The sequence below is a fragment of the Salvelinus alpinus genome, chromosome 11 (genome assembly GCF_045679555.1).
Source record: "Salvelinus alpinus chromosome 11, SLU_Salpinus.1, whole genome shotgun sequence".
NCBI classification, from domain to species: Eukaryota; Metazoa; Chordata; class Actinopteri; order Salmoniformes; family Salmonidae; genus Salvelinus; species Salvelinus alpinus.
In genome coordinates this window covers 29785980-29810072 of record NC_092096.1, presented here as the reverse complement: position 1 = coordinate 29810072, position 24093 = coordinate 29785980, and the positions used below count along the sequence as shown (strand labels likewise).

The following is a 24093-nucleotide window of genomic DNA, read 5'->3' as shown; positions in this document are numbered from 1 at the left end:
TCATCTGGGGCTGAAGTTTAAGAGAACCAAGTCTACTCAACCAAGATTTAATCCGCTCTACTCATAGGAGTACTTAAAAGCTAGACTAGGTTAAATGGTTAACTACGCCTGTGGAGTGTGAGTTCTTGCTGTATGTTGGCTACCTCAGTGTCTGAGAGCCAAAGGCCCAGAGGTCTTCAGACCCCATTAACACCAGAGCTGGGCAGGCGGCCAATCACAAACCTCCCTTTGTGTCTCAGATTCAATGCAGGCCTTTTCAAAATGGGCCGCACCCTCAAAGGCCATCATGAATTCATTAACCACATGCAAATGGGGCATTGTCTATTTTCAACGACTAGGACCTGTGTTCCACTGTTTTCAGGGGCAGGATTTGGCGGATCCCAATCACTCGCCTTGATAAATATTGAAGCATGGGCTTAGTACACTTCCGCCCCCTGATTCATGTACCCACTGAAGATGGAGTGGGTTTCTTTATAAACGTCTGACTTTAGACCTCTTGTCGGTGCTCTTTGTGAGGACAATGCCACATCTCCTTGGGTGCAGTTCTGCATGGCTACACTCCTCTAATACAATGTTGGTACATTCACACATACTGCGCCACTCACAACCTTTATCCTGGCAACTCAAAGCTTCGGTCTGGCTCTGGAGACACTGACCGGCACGAGGACATTTCTTCCATCACCATGGGGATATAGGCCTAGCCTATAGTACCTCTACAGTATACAGTGTTATGGCAGGTGGTATATAGGCAGGTAAAGCAGAGGGGGCGGGTTGGGTATCGTGCCAGAGCATGGTCTCCTCCTTGTCCCCCCCGTAGAGAGGGACCACCCAGAGTGGCCAGTGCAGGGCGACAGAGTCGTCTGGCTGTCCGTCTGTCTGACATTCACCACATTCTCGGCCAGGCAAGAGGAGCAGGAGCACACAAACTCACCGCTCAAGCATCAACACACTCCTCTCCATAGACATACAGGGACTGCTTGTGAGGAAGAGGGACAACCGCTCGGCTGACTAACTCTCATCCCATCCAATGTCATCATCCTCTTCCCACCATTTTCTGTAAGTTACTGCATTATCTAGCAGTCTCCAGACATAATGTCAGGGGACTCTCATGGTCATATGTAGGATGACTATTCTCCTATTAGCCTTTAGTATGACCTCCCCATCATTGATTTCTCACTCCATTTTCACTACATAGGACACAAGGGTAGAACACGAGGGCATAGAGTAATCTTTCTCCTTGGCAGTGAGAGTGTGGTTCTCTAAGACTCTGCAGGGTGAGGTTACTCAGCACCAGCGTCAGAGCAGTCTTCGTTACACGGATGACCTGCGCTGCAGCAGCATTGGGTAATATCCCTTCCAGGAGTCTGAAACCGGAGACGCAAACCAGCCTGTCCATCACGCTAGCTAGCGTTAGCCTTAATTAGCACCTGGCCTCTTCACCTGACACAGCATCCCACCAACCCCCCCTTAGGGCCTCTCATGACCTTTCACCTAACCAGTCCTCAAATTACTCCTTCACCCTGCCTGCAGATACTAAATCAATGTATTTTTACTGTGCAGACTACAGGCCCTATGAGACCAGAGGGAGGGCCAATATTGGACTATAAAATGTGCCTTCTTGTATTATACTTAAGCTAAAATGTTTATTCTATTCTACTGAGCCATTTACTTTACGTTCGTATTCTTATCTTCCATTATTTATTATTGCATTGTTGAGAAGGAAACTGCAAGTAAGCATTTGGTTGGACGGTGTATATCATGTGTATCCCGTACATACGACTAATAAAACTTGAAACTGTCACGTGTAGGGGAGGTTTAATAGACAGTACTGGGCCATGAGATTCTCAGATTTATTAGTGGAGGTGTAAGAGAAGCAAAGGCTGAGAAAAGTTTAGGCGAATGGGGCAGAGATGACATGTTGAGATTTTGTTTTGTTGGATTAAAAAGTCTATATTTCCTGGCTGACATCATGCAGATCAAACGTTCATCTCAGTGCTGTTGAATTATGGTGAGGGTCAGTGGTGTAAAGTACTTAAGTAAAAATACTTTCAAGTACTACTTACTGTAAGTCGTTTTAGGTATCTGTACTTTACTATTTGTGACAACTTTTACTTCACTACATTCCTAAAGACAATAATGTACTTTTTACTCCATACATTTCCCCTGACACCCGAAAGTACTCGTTACATTGTGAATGCTTATCAAGAGAACATCCCTGGTCATCCCTACTACTGCTGATCGGGCGGATTCACCAAACACAAACGCTTTGTTTTTAAATGATGTCTGAGTGGTGGAGTATGCCCCTGGCTATCCGTAAATTTAAAAAAAGTGCGGTGTGGATTACTTAATATAAGGAATTTGAAATGATTTATACTTTTGATACTTAAGTACATTTGATCAATTACATTTACTTTTGATACTTAAGTATATTTAATACTAAATACTTTTACTCAAGTAGTATTTAATTGGGTGACTATCACTTGAGTCATTTTCTAATAACATATCTTTACTTTAACTCAAGTATGACAGTTGGGTACTTTTTACACCACTGGTGAGGGTACAGAGAGAAATAACTGGTCACAGACCTGCAGTTTCTTTGAACCTTCACTCAAAACCGATATGTTATGACCAAGATGTCAGAAAAGGGTCTTGACCTCGAAAAGGCTAAAATAACTCACATTTTGTCATTGATCCCAACAATAAAATACAAACATTTTCACTGGTATAATAAAAAGTTATTCCAAAAGAGTCACTCTGAGCCTTGTTCCATTGTTAGTGAATACAGTGCATTCGGAATGTAATCAGAACACTTGCATTTTTCCACATCTTGTTACATTACAGCCTTATTCTAAAATTGATTAAATTGTTTTCCCCCTCCCCCTCATCAATCTACACACAATAGCCCATAATGTCAAAGCAAAAACTGTTTTTAGAAATGTTTGAAAATGAAAAAAAAATGTAATATCACATTTACAGTAGTATTCATACCCTTTACTCAGTACTTTGTTGAAGCACCTTTGGTAGGGATTGCAGCCTTGAGTCTTCTTGGGTATGAGGCTACAAGCTTGACACACCTGTATTTGGGGAGTTTCTCCCATTCTTCTCTGCAGATCCTCTCAAGTTCTGTCAGGTTGGATGGGGAGCGTTTTTTTTTTTTTTGTTTTTTTCTTGGGGGGTGGATCAGCTTAATATTGCGGAAAGAATGTTGTTTCCAATGTAATTGTCTGCATCATTTCCAATCCCCCATATTTTTTTGGGTAAATATATATATCCATTCACGTATGCATACATATACACATATATACATACACATACCTACATAGACATACATACTTTTTTTTAAAGAGTATACCTTTATTATTATTCCCTGCAAACCCTACCACCGATCCCCCAATTGGAGTAAACTGATAAACATTTCTGTTTTTACCTTCAATTTATACATCTTATACACATTTACAGACACAGTCTACTTTATAATAGTTCTCTCTTGTTTGTTCTTAGTCCTTCCTCTATTTCTGTTGTCCATCCAGTTTGATTTCCACTTGTAACTGTGCTATTTCACAATAGCTCCGCACCTATACACATTTCACAGATCCCGTATGCCCTACATTGTTTATCTTGTTATTAGTCCCACCCTTCAGCTCCACTCAACCTTTCCCATCTATCTTCCAACATCATCCATTTCGGATTTTTATTTGCCATATATTTTTCAGCTGTGCTGTGATGCTTCACAAAAGATTTGAATCTTCCTATTCTCATAGCTTCCACGGATTGTAAATTAAAAATAAACATTTTTGCTAAAATAATTATTATATTATTGATTGATTGACTATGGCTTTTCAAATCCCCCAGTATTGCTATCTGTAGCGTTAGTTCTACGCAAATGTTGCAATTCTTCAACCATTCCTGGACCTGTGACCAAAAACGAGCTACATGCGGACAATACCAAAATAAATGGTCTAATGACTCTGCCTCCTCACAGCAGAATCTACAGAGCTGAGAAGATTGTATCCCCCATATATATAACATTCTATTAGTTGCAAGAATTTTGTACAATAATTTAAATTGAAAAATTCGAAGTTTTGAATCCGGCGTTGTTTTGCGTATCAATTCATAAACCATGTGCCATGGAATGGGTACATCGAAAATCTCTTCCCAACTATTTTGCAATTTATATGGCACAGCTGTAAGTTTTTTGGTCCTTAAATGAAATTGGTATATGTTTTTATTTATCACACTTTTCTTTAACCATTTATGTTCTTTAATATAAGGCCGACATACAAGTTCCTTACTTTTATCCCCTTCCACCTGCCTCTTCCATTTTTGTGGTAATGCTGCAATTAATTGGTTGTAATTTTGGGTAGAGCAGACATTTCCATATGTCTGTGTTAGCTGCATGTGTGACATTACTCCACCAGTCCTATTTATGATATCATTCACAAAAATTATACCTTTTTTAAACATTTCTTCGATAAATACAGTTTTTTTATCAATTACTATATTTGAATTTAACCACAAGATTTGTTGTACTATTTGTTCCGTCCTTTCAGGTGGATTAAACTGAAATTGCAACCAACTTTCTAAGGCTTGTTTAAAAAATAATGATATTTTGGAGATTATTTCCTTTTCAAGCAACCGAAAGTGAGCAGGTGTAATCTGAATAAAGGGAAAAAGGCCCTTCTTGAACATAGGATGAGACATTCGTACCAATCTACTAGAGAACCAGTTTGGATTTAAGTATAACTTTTGTATGACTGATGCCTTTAGTGAGAGGTCTAATGCTTTAATATTTAATAATTTCTGCCCTCCGAATTCATATTCGTTATATAAATAGGCCCTTTTAATTTTATCTGGCTTGCCGTTCCAAATAAAATTGAATATTTTTTGTTCATATAATTTAAAAAGCAGGTCACTAGGTGTAGGCAAAACCATAAGCAAATAGGTAAACCGTGATATGATTAAAGAGTTAATCAGGGTGATTTTCCCACAAATAGACAGGTATTTTCCTTTCCATGGTAGCAAGATCTTATCTATTTTTGCTAACTTTCTATAAAAATTTATTGGAGTGAGATCATTTCTTTCTTTTGGGATTTGTATACCGAGTATGTCCACATCACCGTCAGACCATTTAATTGGTAAACTACATGGCAATGTAAAATGTGTATTTTTTAGTGATCCAATACGTAATATGGTACATTTATCATAATTTGGTTTTAATCCAGAGAGGATAGCAAATGTATCTAGATCCTCTAAGAGGCCGTGGAGAGATTCTAGTTGTGGTTTTAAAAGAAAACATGAATCATCAGCGTACAATGACACCTTAGTTTTTAGGCCCTGGATTTCTAATCCCTTAATATTAATGTTTGATCTAATTTTAACAGCTAACATTTCGATGGCAATAATAAATAGATATGCCGATAGTGGACAACCTTGTTTTACTCCTCTAGATAGTTTAAAACTTTCTGAGATGTAGCCATTATTTACTATTTTACACCTAGGGTTACTATACATAATTTTTACCCATTTTATAAGAGATTCCCCAAAATTGAAATATTCTAGGCATTTATATATAAACTCCAGTCGTACTTTATCAAAAGCCTTTTCAAAATCAGCTATGAAAACCAGGCCTGGTGTCCCCGATATTTCATAGTGTTCTATTGTTTCCAGTACTTGCCTTATATTATCTCCAATGTATCGTCCATGTAAAAAACCTGTCTGATTAGGATGAATAATATCTGACAAGACTTTTTTTATTCTATGCGCCAAGCATTTTGCTAGGATTTTTGCATCACAACACTGAAGTGTAAGAGGTCTCCAATTTTTTAAATGGACTGGATCTTTATATATACCACTTGGGTCCTGTTTCAGTAATAATGATATCACACCTTCTTGTTGCGTGTCTGATAATCTATCATTTATATAGGAGTGGTTAAAACAAGCTAATAGTGGTCCTTTGAGTATATAAAAAAAATGTTTGTATACTTCCACTGGTATGCCATCCAGTCCTGGAGTTTTCCCATCCTTAAAGGCCCCAATTGCATCAAGTAGTTCCTCCTCTGTAATTAGGCCTTCACATGAGTCTTTCTGTACAGATGTTAATTTTACATTATTATTAGGGAAAAAATCCATACAATTAGTTTCAGTTAGTGGAGATGGAGGAGCCTGAAACGAAAATATATTCTTAAAGTACTTTACTTCCTCTTTCAAAATATCATTTGGTGAATCATGCGTGACTCCATCATTTGTAACAAGTTTTAATACGTTTTTTTTGGTAGCATTTCTATATTGAAGATTGAAAAAGAATTTGGTGCATTTTTCCCCATATTCCATCCAGTTAGCTTTATTTTTGTAATATATTACACTGGATCTTTCTTGAATAAGTTCCTCCATTTCTTTTTGTTTTTCCTCTAACTTATTCTGTGCCTCTATGGTACCGTTTTTATTGTTATCTAACTGTTAGTCCTTCAATTTCCTTTGTTAATATGGACTCTTTTGATCGAAATTGCTTTTGTTTTATAGATGAGTACTGAATTGCATGGCCTCTAAAGGCACACTTAAAAGTGTCCCATACAATATGGGGATCTGCTGTACCTATGTTATGTCTAAAAAAGTCAGTTATAAATTCTTCTGTCCTAGTTCTAAACAATTTATCATCTAGTAGGCTTTGATTAAATTTCCAATATCCTCGCCCACGTGGAAATTCTGTAAGAGTAATATATATGCCAATTATGTGATGGTCCGACCGCATTCTGTCCCCTATCAAACACTTTTTAACTTTTGGTGCCAGAGAGAATGATATAAGAAAGTAGTCAAGGCGACTAGCTTGATTAAGCCTCCGCCATGTATATCTCACTAGGTCAGGGTATTTAAGTCTCCATATATCCACTAATTCCAATATATCCATGACATTCCTGATTTCCTTAAGTGCCTGAGGGTGATAGTTTGTAGTGTGATTTCCTTTCCGGTCCATAGAGGTATTTAAGACCGTATTAAAATCTCCCACTATAATAATAGAGTCTAGTGTTGCTTGTAGAGTTGATACATTCTTATATATATTGTCAAAGAAGCTTGGATCATCATTATTCGGACCGTATAGGTTAATAAGCCATATATGTTTATTGTCCAATAACATATTTAAAATAATCCATCTACCTTGAGGATCTGTTTGGACAAGTTGCACATTTGGATCAAAGTTATTATTAATTAAAACCATCACCCCTTTTGAATTTCTTTGCCCATGGGAGAAATATATTTCGCCCCCCCAGTTCTTTTTCCACAAAACTTCATCTAAAACTGTTGAATGGGTTTCCTGTAAACAGTAGATATTATAATCCTTCTCTTTTAGCCAGGTAAATACTGATCGTCTTTTCTTATTATCTACTAAGCCATTACAATTGTAACTGGCTATACTTATTTCACCACTTACCATAATGAGACACACCTTTCAATTATTTTTATCAAAATATATGTTTGTAAACGTCCTATTAAAAAGTAACATAATGATTGAGTGTCTATATAGTTGTACCATGACATTTGCATCTCCACTAAGCAAACCTCCAATTGGTCCCCACTATTCCACCCGCCAAAAGCCCCCATCTCGAGTTGGGTTGTCATCCCAATGCCCGGCAGACCACCCCCGACCCCCCGCATCGCACAGCCCCGGACCGACTGGGATCCATCCTTCGAAAAGTGCACACAGCACCATCCACCGAACCGAAGCAGATCCATTGCCAAATGCATTTCCATCGCCCTCACCTCGATTTTTATTCCATATTGCTGTGAATCATCCTCTATAGTCCCTAACATCTTTTACTTCTTCCTTCGCAACAGTTGTGGGATACACACATACACCCACACACATTCAGCCCTTACCCCCACACAACCATAAGCTCACCCTCTCAACAATTGCACCATCCCAGAGCCCAACTCAAGATGGGTCATGATTTACAAATGTACTTGCAGTTGCAGCTGCATGAGAAGGCCTGCAAGACCGCGCAAAAAATGAGCATAAATGTAGAGATTTATTTACCATTGTCACATCCTAGATGATGGAGGTCAAATGTACACCTTCTTCCTGAAACACCCACAATACGGTCATCCATTTTGACCATGTTCCCAAGCCTCTCCATGCAGTCCGATTGGTTTCGTGCCACCAGGGCCACAATAATATACCCCCTCTCTGAATGTCCGAGTGTGACCCCCTCCCCATGGGTTACTGCAGCTAGTGTTGCCAGCACTGCCACTGCCTGGGTGGGGGCACCCCACCGGAATCCCCACCGGCTAGGTACAAGGTCATCAAGGTTCTCATTAGCAGCTTTGAGAATTTCCTTGTTTATTATGCTCTCCCTTTAGGGGGCTTTGGCTTTGCAGGACCAACCCTGCCAAGCAGGCTCAGAATGGATGGGGAGCGTTGCTGCACAGCTATTGTCAAGTCTCTCCAGAGATGTACGATCGGGTTCAAGTCCGGGCTCTGGCTGGGCAACTCAAGGACATTCAGAGACTTGTCCCAAAGCCACTCCTGCATTGTCTTGGCTATGTGCTTAGGGTTGTTGCCCTGTTGGAAGGTGAACCGTCGCCCCAGTCTGACGTCAGTGCTCTGGAGCAGGTTTTCATCAAGGATCTCTGTACTTTGCTCTGTTCATCTTTCCCCTCGATCCTGACTAGTCTCCCAGTCCCTGCAGCTGAAAAACACATCCCCAAAAACATGCCTTTTGGCAAACTCCAAGCGGGCTGTCATGTGCCTTTTACTGAGGAGTGGCTTCCGTCTGGTCACACTACCATAAAGACCTGATTGGTGGAGTGCTGCAGAGATGGGAGAACCTTCCAGAAGGACAACCATCTCCACAGAGGAACTCTGGAGCTCTGTCAAAGTGACCATCGGGTTCTTGGTCACCTCCCTGACCAAGGCCCTTCTCCCCCGATTGCTCAGTTTGGCTGGGCGGTCAGCTCTAGGAAGAGTTTTGGTGTTTCCAAACTTCTTCCATTTAAGAATGATGGAGGACACTGTGTTCTTGGGGACCTTCAATGCTGCAGACATTTTTTGGTACCCTTTCCCAGATCTGTGCCTCAACACAATCCTGTCTCGGAGTTTTACAGACAATTCCTTCGACCTCATGGCTTGGTATTTGCTCTGACATGCACTGTCAACTGTGGGACCTTATATAGACAGGTGTGTGCCTTTCCAAACCATGTCCAATCAATTGAATTTACCACAGGTGGACTCCATTCAAGTTGTAGAAACATCAAGGATGATCAATGGAAACAGGATGCACCTTAGCTCAATTTTGAGTCTCATAGCAAACGGTCTGAATACTTATGTAAATAAGGTATCCGTTTTTTAGTTTTAAGGCATTTGCAAAAATTACTAGAAAACAGTTTTCGCTTTGTCATTATGGGATATTGTGTGTAGATCCATGAGATGTTTCTATATTTTTTTATCCATGTTACAAAAAGGCTGTAACGTAACAAAATGTAGAAGGGAAGGGGTCTGAATACTTTCCGAAAGCACTGTATGTAATTGTGTTAATTTAGCCTTTTCCATTTTATTATGTAAAGAACCATGGCCTTTTCTATGGAAACTCACTTAAGCTCAAAGCCAGTATGGGAACAGTTCTGTATGCAAGATAAAATATTTAATGATACATCTGTAAAAAAGCCAGAAAAAGAACGTTGAGAGTACATTTCACTGAATCAATAGCCTAAATTCCCAAAGACCAACCGTCCATTTGACCTTGTGCATCTTCCAGAAAGATACCGTCTCTTCCATATTGATGGCCATTGATTACCTTTCAACATGGTGCACGGGATGAACACTAAAACATTCATCTAGCGTTAGCCTTAAAGACAGGAATGTCAAAACACAGAGACAGAGAAAGGAGGAGAAAGGAGAGAAAAGGTATGACTGACAGAAGGCTTGTCAAACCTTGTCCGCAAACACAGCAGCCGTAGGCTTTGCTGCAGCCTGTACCCGCTAACCTTAACTGGAGAATTTCCAGGTTCTAACTCAATCAATTAGCTCGGCTAGCAACAGGACACATGCCTGGAGACACAAACAACAACCACACAAAAAACGACCCCAGTCAGCCTGGTTATTTGTATGTCTAAACATCTCTCTGTCGACAGTAATGACAGGTCACTGGTTTGTATAGCCTTGAACTCCCTGGAGCATACCATCACGGATTTGTGATTTCACTTCAAAGGCAAATTATGTTGGAAATTACAAGTTTAGATGCACTCTGGGAAAAATAATGTAAAGCAGATATGGGATGCTCTGTGAAATTATAAGCATTTTACTTTAATTCCATGCCCCTGAGCACTAATGCAGACACACTGGTCCACTTTTGCCCTGCGTCAGCCCTGCCTATAACATTTGACGACCTTTGACTTCCTATTGACCCTGCTGACAACCATGCAGGCAGCGGTCTGTTTGACCTATCCAGGCCCCGTAATTGCAGAGGGGTCAGGGATAGAAGACAAAAGTGCAAACCCATAGAGAACACATTATCATGAGATCTGGGGCAAGTTAGGCGATTTATGATCAGGTTTTGAGGTTTAGGTTCAGCAAGGATAAAACCTTGAACATCAAACCACTGGCTCGGACCTTCCCAGTAGATTTAAAGTTTGAGACATTATCTTACAGGAGGTGAATGTTACATTGGCAAGGCTCTGCTGTTTATCTTCCAAATGAGTCCTTCACGTAGGAATTCGGAAAATGTTTTACCTTGGCTATGTTTCAGTTCCACTGAATGCACCTCTTGATTTTCCTCAGTAAAACGCTGAGGAGTCTTAGAGTTAAATCTGAAAGGGGTCAAACATTTCAGGATACCTGAAGTATTCCAAATATTCACTTAACAGCTCAGAGCCTCAATTTGTTTAATAAAGAGGGACGGGAAAAAAAACGGTCAGTTTCCATGGTGATTCAGGGAAAAGTAGAAAGTAATCAAATGTGAAGAATTTGCATGCGCACACACCATCCCACAATTAGATAAACATACTTCACAGTTGGACGACCTCCTGATAGTCATCCTTTAGGACTAATGAGGGCTAGGAGGATATTCTAATGACGCATGATAAAAGAAGGAACTAATCTGAGGAAGCTGGGGAACCAGAGCATCCGTTCTATGGTGAAAGGCTGTGAGACAGACGGCTGTGTGTGTGTGACGTCTGGTTCCGCTCAGGGTTTGGGAACAGGATCCCAGAGAGAGGGAACACTCATTACAAGAACACCATCTTAATCAATCTCCCACACGTCTCAAACTACAGCTACGCGACCAAGGCTCTCTACCAAGGACTAGACAGAAGGATTCAAATAGACACCTGCTAAAACACACAGAGATATACACTGACTTTTTTTTTTTTACATCCAAATACTATATATATTTTTTGTATATTTTCGTAAGCCTCATTTACACAGTGACACCCTGACCGCCAGCAGTGTTTTACCAGGACAGATGACATTAATGACATCTTAAACAAAGACCAGCACCCACCCTGAGCCACACGTACCCTGTCAGCAGCGACAGTGACCATGACTCTCAACACCCACTGCGTTAGTGTAGAATCCTCTTCACAATCACCCAGAGAGAAACAAACCCCAAATCATCCTACCAGACCGTATACAGACAGCCTTAGATGTGATAAGTACCATACAGCCATAGCCCTGGGCAGGCAACTCGTTAATACGGCCTCCTAACAATTAGATCAGGGCTAAAACATTGCTGTATTGGCTTGTAAACTCACTGGCAGAAATGTTTCACCTGGGTCAAACAACAGAAAGTATCAACATGGCATGAGCCAGGGCCTTTCTGACCAAGAAACTGATGATCTAACATGTTCTTCTATGCTCAGCAATTTGGCCAAATAAACTGAGATGAAATCCAGATACTGTATGTTCAAAAGTATATTTTGCGGTGTAAAAAGCCAAGACAGAAAAGTTAGTTCTGTTTCTGATTAAAAGCATATCACCTATGTCACTGAATCAGGTTGAGAAAGGACAATGCTATATGACCACTGGACCAGACCCAGATTCATTTTCCACTTTAGTTGAAATTGAAACATTTCTCCATATAATCTATGGCAGGGATTTAAATAAACACAGATTATCGACATCGCAGTGCACTTGACTTGTAGATCACGACAGAGATGGTGGTAGTAGTAGCCATCAAATCACGACGCCAAGGGCTCCAAGTCACAAAGCTTTCTCTGAGCAGGTGAAGTGTAAATCTGACTGGACTAGGTAATCCTAACCCGGGATTCAGACAAATATTTTATGACATTTTCTCTGCTTTTGTTTGAATCCTGGCCTTGGATTAGACCTAGTCCAGTCTAATCTACACCTCACCTGCTCAGAGAAAGCTATAAGACACTGTTAGTGGTTTATTATTCAGTCCTTAGTCCTGGGCTTTGTACCATTCTCACATTTTAATGATTCATGGGAAAATATGGCCCTTATCTTATTTTATCCGTGGCTGACAAAACACAGACTTCGGAGTGGTCCGCTATTCATTATTTTAACTTTCACTGAGACAGATGGAGTTTGTGTTTTGGAATATGTCAAATGAAAGGGGTCGCTAGACTAAATATTGGGGAAAATAAGTGATTGAAAACAAAAGTTAAAACAAATCTCTTATCATGCTACTAAATCCATAATGCTTTTTTGCTAAGAATTGAAGCCCCTCATTTATTTTCCAGCTTTACTGAAACGTATTTGACTGTTTATTATATAAGGCTGCGTTCTGGGGCCTGCGTTTCTCACTGTTTATTATTGTGTTTTGGTTGCCGTCCCGTTGCGTTGCGTTTGCTTCTCCAAGACAAGATTAAGCAGTGTGAGGGAGCAGGAATGTCAGTGACGGCAACTTCTCCTGGAGACGCGAGCTGACTCACTCAGCCACGTGAACCTGCCTTACCCTCGGCTAGAGTTTCAGGAGAGAGGGAAGAAAAGATGGGTAGCTAGAGGGAGGGAGAGAGAGTGAGATACTGTGTACTGACACAAGTCTCCTCCCAGAGTTTATTTTCTCTTTTTTGGTTTAGTCAGTTTAGGCTGTAATAATAAATAGTCTTTACTCTAGAGAACTACAGTATATCTCGCCTCCAGTGCAGAACCTTTGACACACACCCTTACACTTGCTGCTGACTGGACCTCCCACATGTTACCCTCTCTGGGCCCTGTACCTCTCCTCTCCCCACCCTGGTACCCTAAATACTTCCCTCAGTGAGGACGTCCACACTGGAGTTTATTTGAGAGAAGAGTCCTCTCCCTCGGTCAGAGGAGTCTCCAACTCCCTACATCTGGATCTCTCCCAGGCAGAAGCTCCACTGAATGCAGGGTGAAATACGGAGCCTGTCCACCCCAACGGAAAAGGATTTCCAGCTCCACCAACATAGATCAGTTCAGCTCAACTCCCCTGTGCTTAACATCCCGGACAGCATAGCTCTAAAATCACAGCATGGAAGCTAACCAGCACCTGAAATCTTGGCTCACAATCAAATCTCCAATCCTTTCTTTACCTTGAAATGTCCTTCCAGTCACTGCCAAATCCCCTCCGCTTCTGTTTTCACACTAATTCAATCCGATGAGTCCCAAGGGAACGAAGCACAGCGAAGCACCTACATAGATCATCCTAAGTGACATACACACACCTGACTTTTCAAATAATTTGTTTTTAATAAAACAAGCTACTACCGGTCCACCACAACCAGAGCTACCCAACCAAGAACCACTTTAGAACCTATTTGACTGATAATAGTTCCCTTTGACGTTTCACTCGGATACAATAGAACCGAACTAAAGCAGGAAATGGGGACAAATCAAATCCACACATGGAAAAGGGATTAACCAATCACATGATCAGCAGCAGGGATAGATTCATTTCCAGCATGTTGACCGTGAATCCTGGAGGTCAGACATTTTAACAGGGCAGGAGTGAATAGGCCTACCGTGGCTGTATGTAAAAGCCACAGAGGTATTTGAGTGGTTTGGTCTGTTTGCAGTGAGCGAGCAGGCTTTTTCCAAGCCACCCCTAATGCTCCACACATCCCCTAGACAAGTGTATACAGCCTGGGTCCTGTCTGTGAGCAGCTCTGCTGAGTGGGGCATTTCACTGCCTGTCTCTGTCTGACAGCTGGGCTACAGCACTCAAGACAATCACAGAGAAACAGAGAGAGAAGAAGAGAGGGAGAGGAGAGAGAAAGTCAGTAAATGAAAGGAGAAAGGAGAGACAGTAGGAGAGAAGGGGCGGAGAGAGGATGAGAGCCAGTGAGAGGAAGAGAAAGGTGCCTGGAGTCAAGGAAAAAGATGACCACAGAATATCACAGCCTTTCCAGAGACAATGAGTCACAGTCACAACACCTCTTCACACTGTCTGAGCACTCAGACGCCGCACAGACACATGTGCAACAAAGACATAGCACAGCCACAGTCTTTCCTGCATTGGACAAAATAAATCAGCCAGGAGGTACTGAAAGATAATCAAACATACCCAGCAGTTGCTGTACAACATCAACACCAGTGTACAGCTACACAACTTATGAGGGGTAGCTGGTTCCTGAAAGCTAGAGAAACAAGAAACAACCCCTCCAGCCTCCTCCCCCGCAAACTCCTTCCTAGTTCAGAGGGTTAATAAGTCATCCAATCATGTGTCAAGGAAATTAAATAAAACAGAATCAAACCAAGAGGCTGTAACAACAATCACAGGGAAAGGAAACAGTGCCTCCATCCACTGTGTGCGTTTAAAGTTTAACCAGGACCAGGCTGAGCCAGGGCAGTCAGTCATGACACAGTACAGTACAATCTCACAGATGTACGGCTCTGGCTCGCCTGACATGACATGGAACAGAACTGAAAATGGAACCACGATCTCAGGGTCTCACAGGCCCAAACCAAGAACATGACAAGCAGCATGGGTACTATAAAGTTTAGAGCCCCCCTCCCACTATCTGGCAGAGAACACTGATTAAATGTCAATCAAACACAAACATCTAAGGGAATGTCTGAGATGACCTCATCTCTGTCACGTTCGTTGACGGAAGAATCAGACGAAGGTGCAGCGTGGTAAGCGTACATCATTTTTATTTGATGAACACAAAAAATAAATAAAAATACAACCGAACGTGAAGCTACATGCAGTGCAGAACGCAACTACACACCAACAAGATCCCCAAACTAAAGGTGGAAAAAAAGCTGCCTAAGTATCATCCCCAATCAGAGATAGACAGCTGCCTCTGATTGGGAACCATACTCGGCCAACAAAGAAATAGAAAAACTAGAATGCCCACCCAAATCACACCCTGACCTAACCAAATAGAGCAGGGCGTGACAATATCAGACATTGCAGAGAAGGTAATTATATAGTATTTTCTTGTTAGTTCAAAATGACGAAGATGATTGTACATCCTCTGGATGACCATATGTCATTAACACCATAAACACCATAAACACCATAAACACCATTAACACCATAAACTAATAGCTTCATTGTGTTCTGTAAGTTCATCACAGCTGTGGTGAAACACAGCAGACCAGGATGAGACTAAGCCTGAGATAATGCTTTACGGGATTTCTGGAGAAGGTTAGATGTAGGACATGTCTGTCCGATGCTTAGCGATTCACTGTTGGAGTAAACAGGATATTTCTTTACCTTCGAAGGAGAGGAAGACTCTTGGCAGTGGCTGGAGGAAGCTGGAGACACAAGTGAGGAGGAGAGAGAGAGCCAGGAGGGTGGGTCCGACTCCTATCCAGGGCGGGGTCTTCACGACCCCCTCCGGCCACCTCATGACAGCAGGGCCTCAGGAACCACAACTAGTCCAAATGACCTGAGGGAGGAGGAGAGCGGTACATCACTGGTCAGACTACAGTACCACAGATGCAGCAAGGATGTTCAAATCCAGTCCACGAGGGCTACACCACCGCTGATTTTCTTCTCTTCCCGGTAGTTAATAGATCCCAGTAATTGATTGATTCACTCATCTGGTTTCCCAGGTCTGAAACAATTCCTGATTAGAAAGGTAGGATTAAAACTAGCAGTGCTGCAGCCCTCCATTATCTATTCCTGTCCTATGGTGGCTACTTCCTGTCCTATGGCGTCTACTTCCTGTTCTAATAATAACAATAAATAGTAAGGATCCGTGTTAAAGGAGAGATATCAGAGTGTCACATGACAGTTAAATCCATCAGTTACCACGTCCTTTAACATGGCTCCCTGTTATGGATGAGATACATCTACACAAAAGAGCTGGGGGAGAATCTCCTCTCTGCCTTCACTCTGCTTCCATTATTGGACAAGAGGAGTTCCATTATTGATAAAGACAGGTATTACCAGGGGACTTTCTTCTGTAGAGAGATTGTCTTACTGCTAACCAAAGACTGAGCTTCTCACTGCCTCTGAAAAACTGAGCAGGCTTTTCTGCCCATGACCACGCCACTCAATATATTGTGCGCAAAGTATCCATTTTGGTTTAATAGAAAGTAAAAATGGGGGAAACAATAAAATTCACCCACACAAAGGCATATTCTCATGGCTTATAGATGAGGGTGGGATATCTATGAAACTTTCAATTTGGGATGCAGCTGATGGAAAGGTTGAGGTACTGGGATCAGATGAACCACCCAGCTGAAATGTAACCTGCATGACGGGCTTGGGTCGTCGTTTGAGGGGCCGCGTGTGAAGAGTTAGAACGCATATGGAAAAGTGCAGAAGGGCTAAGATCTCTTTGGCAGCATGGCTTCCTAAACCGGCCTTAGTCCTCCCTATCCCAGCCCAGCCTAGCTGGGGTGAGTTCCCGGAGAGAGAAGCCCTTGCGCTGGACTGGAGATGTCAGCCTCACAGCTGCTTAAACCATCACTGGAGAACGGAGCCTCTACTGCTGCTGAGTGCCAGGAGTCATTACTGTGAGATAAGACACACGCCTACCATGACACGCCACCTCAGAAGGATTAGAGACACATACAACTGGAACTTCTCTCCTGCTTTAAATCTACCACGGTCATACTGTATAACCTGTCAGGTGATATCATGGAGCTCCCTACAAATATGACTGGCACCTAGCTAGTACAACTGACCTGCCTAACCTCCTAAGGCATGTCTGGCAGCCTGGTAGTGCTCCATGTACACAATCAAGCTCCACATTGATATACATAACAGCCTTATAAGGAGCAATGGTCCACGTTCTAGTGTACAAAGCCATGTGGTTAGCCATAAACATTCATTTGTCTGGCGAGACTGTAGTCAGTCCAGAAACACTGCTGCTTGTCGAAGCCTTGCCAGGAATCCTGGCAATGACAATTAAATTGGTCTCCATAAAGGAGGTGGACTTGAATAAATACAGCAGTACATTACCGAAGGGGTATAATGATAATTGGGTTTATTGTGTGTTGCTTGGCCCTTTGCCTAATGAATTTCCCGTCTCTCTTTTCAAAAACTACTAATCGATGAATGTATGACAACATTTTAAGACCAATTTGTTTTTCTTCGATGCCGAACAGGAGATCTGAACGTCTGGCTCTGCCATAATGTCTGTACTGATTGAGAGCAATTCCCAAGGCTATCATTTGTAATGGAAAATTAACATTTGACACAATTGAGCATGTTTACAGTGCATTGGGAAAGTATTCAGACCCCTTGACTTTTTCCAAATTTTTGTTTGGTTAGACTTATTCTAAAATGGATTAAATTAATATTTTTCCTCAATCTACACACAATATCACAATGGCAAAGCGAATACAGGTTCAGATTTTTTTTAATGAAAAATACTTTATTTACATAAGTATTCAGACCCTTTGCTATGAGACTCGAAATTGAACTCAGGTGCATCCTGTTTCCATTGATCATCCTTGAGATGTTTTTACAAAATGATTGGAGCCCACCTGTGATAAATTCAATTGATTGGAGATGATTTGGAAAGGCACACCACTGTCTATATAAAGTCCCACAGTTGACAGTGCTTGTCAGAGCAAAAACCAAGCCATGAGGTCGAAGGAATTGTCCGTAGAGCTCCGAGACAGGATTGTGTCAAGGCAAAGATCTGGGAAGGGTACCAAAAAATTTCTGCAGCATTGAAGGTCCTCAAGAACACTCCATCATTCTTAAATGGAAGAAGTTTGGAACCACCAAGACTCTTCCTAGAGCTGGCCGCCTGGCCAAACTGAGCAATCGGGGGAGAAGGGCCTTGGTCAGGGAGGTGACCAAGAACCTAATGGTCACTCTGACAGAGCTCCAGAGTTCCTCTGTGGAGATGGGAGAAATTTCCAGAAGGACAACCATCTCTGCAGCACTCCACCAATCAGGCTGTAACGCTCTGGGTGTCGGGGGTGTGAAGTCAGGCGCAGGAAACAACAGATAGTTCAATATGGTGCTTTTAATGAGCACACGGGAAACAATGTCCCCACGAAAACACTGAGTGTAATAAAACAAATGTCCCATACACGGGGAACAAAAACCCAGTCCAAATAACTCTAATGAACGCAACAAACAAATACGTTCGTCTACTCCCGAATCCCAATGAACAACTGAATCAATCCCGCACAAAGAAACGTACGGGCTGGCTGACTAATAAAGCCCAACTAATGATAATCACCTCCACACAGGTGTAACAAATAAACACATAAGGAGGGGGAGGAAAAAGAGTCAGTGGCAGCTAGTAGGCCGGCGACGACGACCGCCGAGCGCCACCCGTACGGGAAGGGGAGTCACCTTCGGTCGGAGTCGTGACACAGGCCTTTATGGTAGAGTGGCCAGACGGAAGCCAGTCCTTAGTAAAGGACACATGACAGCCCGCTTGGAGTTTGCCAAAGGGCAATTAAATACCCTCAGACCATGAGAAACAAGATTCGCTGGTCTGATGAACACAAGCGAGTCACACACTCAACCATTGCTACCACTGCTACTCTAACTTCCGTAATGCATACAAGGCCCTCCCCTGCCCTCCATTTGGCAAATCTGACCATGACTCCATCTTGTTGCTGCCTTCCTATAAACTTAAAATAAAACAGGAAGTGCCCGTTCTTAGGTCTATCCAACGCTGGTCTGACCAATCGGTTTCCACGCTTCAAGATTGCTTTGATCCCATGGACTGGGATATGTTCCGGATAGCCTCAGAGAATAACATTGACATAAACTCGCTCACCGAGTCAGCGTATAAGGAAGTGTATGGGAGATGTTGTACCCACTATGACTATTAAAGTCCCTAACCAGAAACCTTGGATTGATGGCAGCATTCGTGCTAAACTGAAAGCACGTTCCACCACATTTAATCATGGCAAGGCGACTGGGAATATGGCCGAATACAAACGGTGTAGTTATTCCCTCCGTAAGGCAATCAAACAAGCAAAGTGTCAGTATAGAGACAAAGTGGAGTCGCAATTCAACGGCTCAAACACGAGACCTATGTGGCAGGGTCTACAGACAATCACGGATCACAAACAGAAAACCAGCCCCTTGCTTCCAGACAAACTAAACACCTTCTTTGCCCTCTTTGAGGATAATACAGTGCCTGTCACCGACACAGCCCACTACCAAAGACTGTGGGCTCTCCTTCTCCGTGGCCGACGTGACTAAAACATTTAAACGTGATAATCATCGCAAGGCTTCCAGCCCAGACGGCATCCCTAGCCACGTCCTCAGAGCATGCGCAGACCAGCCGGCTGGTGTGTTTACGGACATATTCAATCAATACCTAACCCAGTCTGCTGTCCCTACATGCTTCTAGATGGCCACCATTGTTCCTGTTTCTAAGAAAGCAAAGGTAGCTGAACTAAATGCCTACTGCCCCGTAGCATTAACTTCTGTCATCATGAAGTGCTTTGAGAGACTAGTCAAGGATCATATCACCTCCACCCTACCTGACACCCTAGACCCACTCCAATTTGCTTACCGCTCCAATAGGTCCACAGACGATGCAATCACCATCACACTGCCCTATCCCATCTGGACAAGAGGAATACCTATGTAAGAATGCTGTTCATGGACTAAAGCTTAGCATTCAACACCATAGTACCCTCCAAACTCATCATTAACCTTGAGACCTTGGGTCTCAACCCCACCCGTGTAATTGGGTCCTGGACTTCCTGACAGGCCACCCCCAGGTGGTGAAGGTAGGAAACAACATCTCCACTCTGCTGATCCTCAACACTGGGGTCCCACAAGGGTGCAGTCTCAGCCTCCTCCTGTACTCCCTGTTCACCCATGACTGCTTGGCCATGCACGTCTCCAACTCAATCATCAAGTTTGCAGACGACACAACAGTAGTGGGCTTGATTACCAACAATGACGAGACAGCCTACAGGGAGGAGGTGAGTGCCCTCGGAGTGTGGTGTCAGGAAAATAACCTCTCACTCAATGTCAGCAAAACAAAAGAGATTATCGTGGACTTCAGGAAACAGCAAAGGGAGCACCCCCTTATCCACATCGACCGAACAGCATTGGAGAAGTTGGAAAGTTTTAAGTTCCTCAGTGTGCATATCACCGACAAACTGAAATGGTCCACCCACACAGACAGCGTGGTGAAGAAGGCGCAACAGCACCTCTTCTATCTCAGGAGGCTGAAGAAAATGTGGCTTGTCATCGAAAACCCTCACTAACTTTTACAGGTGTACAATTGAGAGCATCCTGTCGGGCTGTATCACCGCCTGGTACGACAACTGCACCGCCCACAACCTCGGGGTCTCCAGAGGGTGGTGCGGTCCGCACAATGCATCACCGGGGTCAAATTACCTGCCTTCCAGAACACCTACAACACCCGATGTCAAAGGAAGGCAAAAAGATCAAGGACAATAACCACCCGAGCCACTGCCTGTTCACCCCGCTTCCATCCAGAAGGCGAGGTCAGTACAGGTGCATCAAAGCTGGGATCGAGATATTGAAAAACAGCTTCTATCTCAAGGCTATCAGATTGTTAAACAGCCATCACTAGCACAGAGAGGCGGCTGCCTACTTACAGACTTGATATCATTGGCCACTTTAATAAATAGAACACTAGTCACTTTAAGAATGTTTACATATCTCGCATTACTCATCTCATATGTTTATACTGTATCCTACACTATCTTTTGTGTCTTAGCCGCTCTGTCACTACTCATCCATATATTTTTATATTCTTATCCCATTCCTTTACTAGATTGTGTGTATTAGGTTTTGTTGTGGAATTGTTAGATATTAGGTTGTTGTGGAATTGTTGATATTACCTGTTAGATACTGCTGCACTGTCGGATCTAGAAGCATAAGCATTTCGCTACACACACAATGACATCTGCTAACCATGTGTATGTGACCAATAAAATTTGATTTGAAACCAAGATTGTACTCTTTGGCCTGAAGGCCAAGCGTCCCGTATGGAGGAAACCTGGCACCATCCCTACGGTGAAGCATGGTGGTGGCAGCATCATGCTGTGGGGATGTTTTTCAGTAGCAGGAACTGGGAGACTAGTCAGGATCGAGGTAAAGATGAATGGAACAAAGACAAGTCTTTAAATGTCCTTTAGTGGCCCAGCCAGAGCCCGGACTTGAACCCGATCAAACATCTCTGGAGAGACCTGAAAATAGCTGTACAGCGACGCTCCCCATCCAACCTAACAGAGCTTGAAAGGATCTGCAGAGAAGAATGGGAGAAACTCCCCAAATACACGCTACAAGCGTGTAGCGTCATACATAAGACTCAAGGCTGTAATTGCTGCCAAAGGTGCTTCATAATAGTACTGAGTAAAGGGTATGAATACTTATGCAAATGTTATATTTCATTTTTTTTTTATACATTTGCAAGCAGCAGTATTTCTGGACAGAGTACAGTCTCGCCAGACAAATTAATGTATATGTTTATGGCTCTCCATATGGCTTTGTACACTAGATTATTGTCATTATGGGGTATTGTGTGTAGATTGATGAGGGGAATTGTTTTGTATCCATTTTAGAATAAGGCTGTAACGTAACAAAATGTGGAAAAAGTCAAGAGGTCTGAATATTTTCCAAATGCACTGTACATGGAACGTAATGAGGAAAAAGCAGTCCCATCTGGATTACAACTTGATAAATGGATTGTTTTGGTCTAGATTCGCTCTTCTTCCTGGTTCTATTTGTACAAAGATTCCTACTTTAGATAGAGATAACCACACTGTAATTACAACACATAAATTACACGAGAGAGAGTCTCTCTCTCTCTAGTCATGACAGAGATGCTATTTAGACCTAGAGCATATAAGTAAAAGATGGTAAACAGATAATAATAATAATATTCTGAGAGTAAAGAGTTGAACTCTGTGTGAATTGTCTGTATCGGTGTCTTCCCTCCGCCTACAGGATCTAACAGAGGGGCTCCGAGTGTTCACACCACACCCTGTCACTCACAAGTTAACGACTCGGGTACATGGACATGCCAAGCACACGTTTGACCAGGAAGAGCTAAGAAAAACAAATGTTTTTGTAATAAAAATGGAGGTTTCAGGGCTCAAAAGTAACCTGTTGGATAGAATTAAATAATACTTTTTAACTATATCTTTGGTTTATAGTCAATCGTCTTAGACTCACAACCTATTTTCTTAGACTCACAACCTACAACCTATTTTTACTCATATAGTTAATGTCAGACAACGTGACAATCTCAGTCCCAGAGCAAAGGCACACTCGTGATCACCCTGATTTATTTGTAATAGTACGTCCTATAACAATTATACTTATTTCTACTCAATGTAAATGTTAATATAACATTTATCCCACCATAAACACAGTATGTGTGCAAACATCAGTGATGAAGAACAACCAAAAACACATTCAATGATCAGCATGTCTTTTCAGACACCTCACAGCATGTCATTTCAGACATATCTTCACAATACTCAACACAGAAAACCCCTTATCCATCATTATAGAAAGGAGAAAATAAGCCACCAAACCGTAAACAGGCATCTAAATTAACAAGACAAAAAATGCGGTTACATTTGGATCAAGTCTTTTGGAGCTTTTCTTAATACTTGTCTAAATGTGTTCCCTCTCAGCCGTTCTTATTCCCTTTCAGTCTGTCTACCAGTGGGACCCTGCACCTGTTAGCCCGAGTCCATGCAGCTCTCTCCCACTACCGCCTCTCTTTCACGGCCCTGGTGAGTGATCTCTCTGTCACAAAGATTGACTGTCCACACACCCCTGTCCCAGCCTAGGACAGCCCAGCCTAGGACCCACCTTATAAGGCTCCTCTCCTGCTCTGTGTCGATCCCAAAGCCCTGGTTCCCTGATTGTTCCTGTGTTGACCCAGTCCTTATCCTCGTCAAGCACTTAAGTACCACTGAGACGGTTCCCTGGTGACTCTCCCAGAAAGAAGGCAGAGAAGAGAGTGCTGCTGCTGTTACATCCAACCGCCTGCAGGACAGACTTGATGAGTGAAAGAGATGAGAGAAGGAAGGGTAGAGAGAGGAGGAGAGAGAGAAAGGGCTGGTTTCCTATTACATACTCTACTGAAGTCCCCCCCTCCTCGCTTCTCTTTCTCTCCCCCTCCGTCAGCTAACGAGACAGCGAACTGATCACCCAATCCCTCCCAGTACTAACATTCATCTGGTGGAGGACTCCTACCTCACACAGGCAGACAGACGACTCCTACCTCACACAGGCAGACAGACGACTCTTACCTCACACAGGCAGAGACGACTCTTACCTCACACAGGCAGACAGACGACTCTTACCTCACACAGGCAGACAGATGACTCCTACCTCACACAGGCAGACAGACGACTCTTACCTCACACAGGCAGACAGACGACTCTTACCTCACACAGGCAGACAGACGACTCTTACCTCACACAGGCAGACAGACGACTCTTACCTCACACAAGCAGACAGACGACTCTTACCTCACACAGGCAGACAGACGACTCCTAACTCACACAGGCAGACAGACGACTCCTAACTCACACAAGCAGACAGACGACTCTTACCTCACACAGGCAGACAGACGACTCCTAACTCACACAGGCAGACAGACGACTCTTACCTCACACAGGCAGACAGAGGTAACCAGGGAGGCAGCAGAGAGAATATGAGAGAGACTGAGCCAGTAACAATCATTTATGTCCAACAGAGCCCTGAACAGTTTACCTAGGGACACTCACTGTCCACTCCC

At 42.7% G+C, this 24093-nt stretch overlaps 1 protein-coding gene across 1 annotated transcript in view; it reads right to left on the bottom strand.

The window, feature by feature from the left end:
* Positions 1 to 23391, bottom strand: part of LOC139533907 (semaphorin-3C-like) — a 49621-nt gene extending 26230 nt beyond the window's left edge. The window contains exons 1-2 of the mRNA XM_071332389.1: positions 23160 to 23391; positions 15636 to 15810 (exon numbers count right to left, since the gene is read on the bottom strand). Coding sequence (XP_071188490.1) covers positions 15636 to 15771 — 136 coding nt within the window. The 5' untranslated portion in view covers positions 15772 to 15810; positions 23160 to 23391. The remainder of the gene's footprint in view (positions 1 to 15635; positions 15811 to 23159) is intronic.
* Positions 23392 to 24093: the final 702 nt, after the last annotated feature.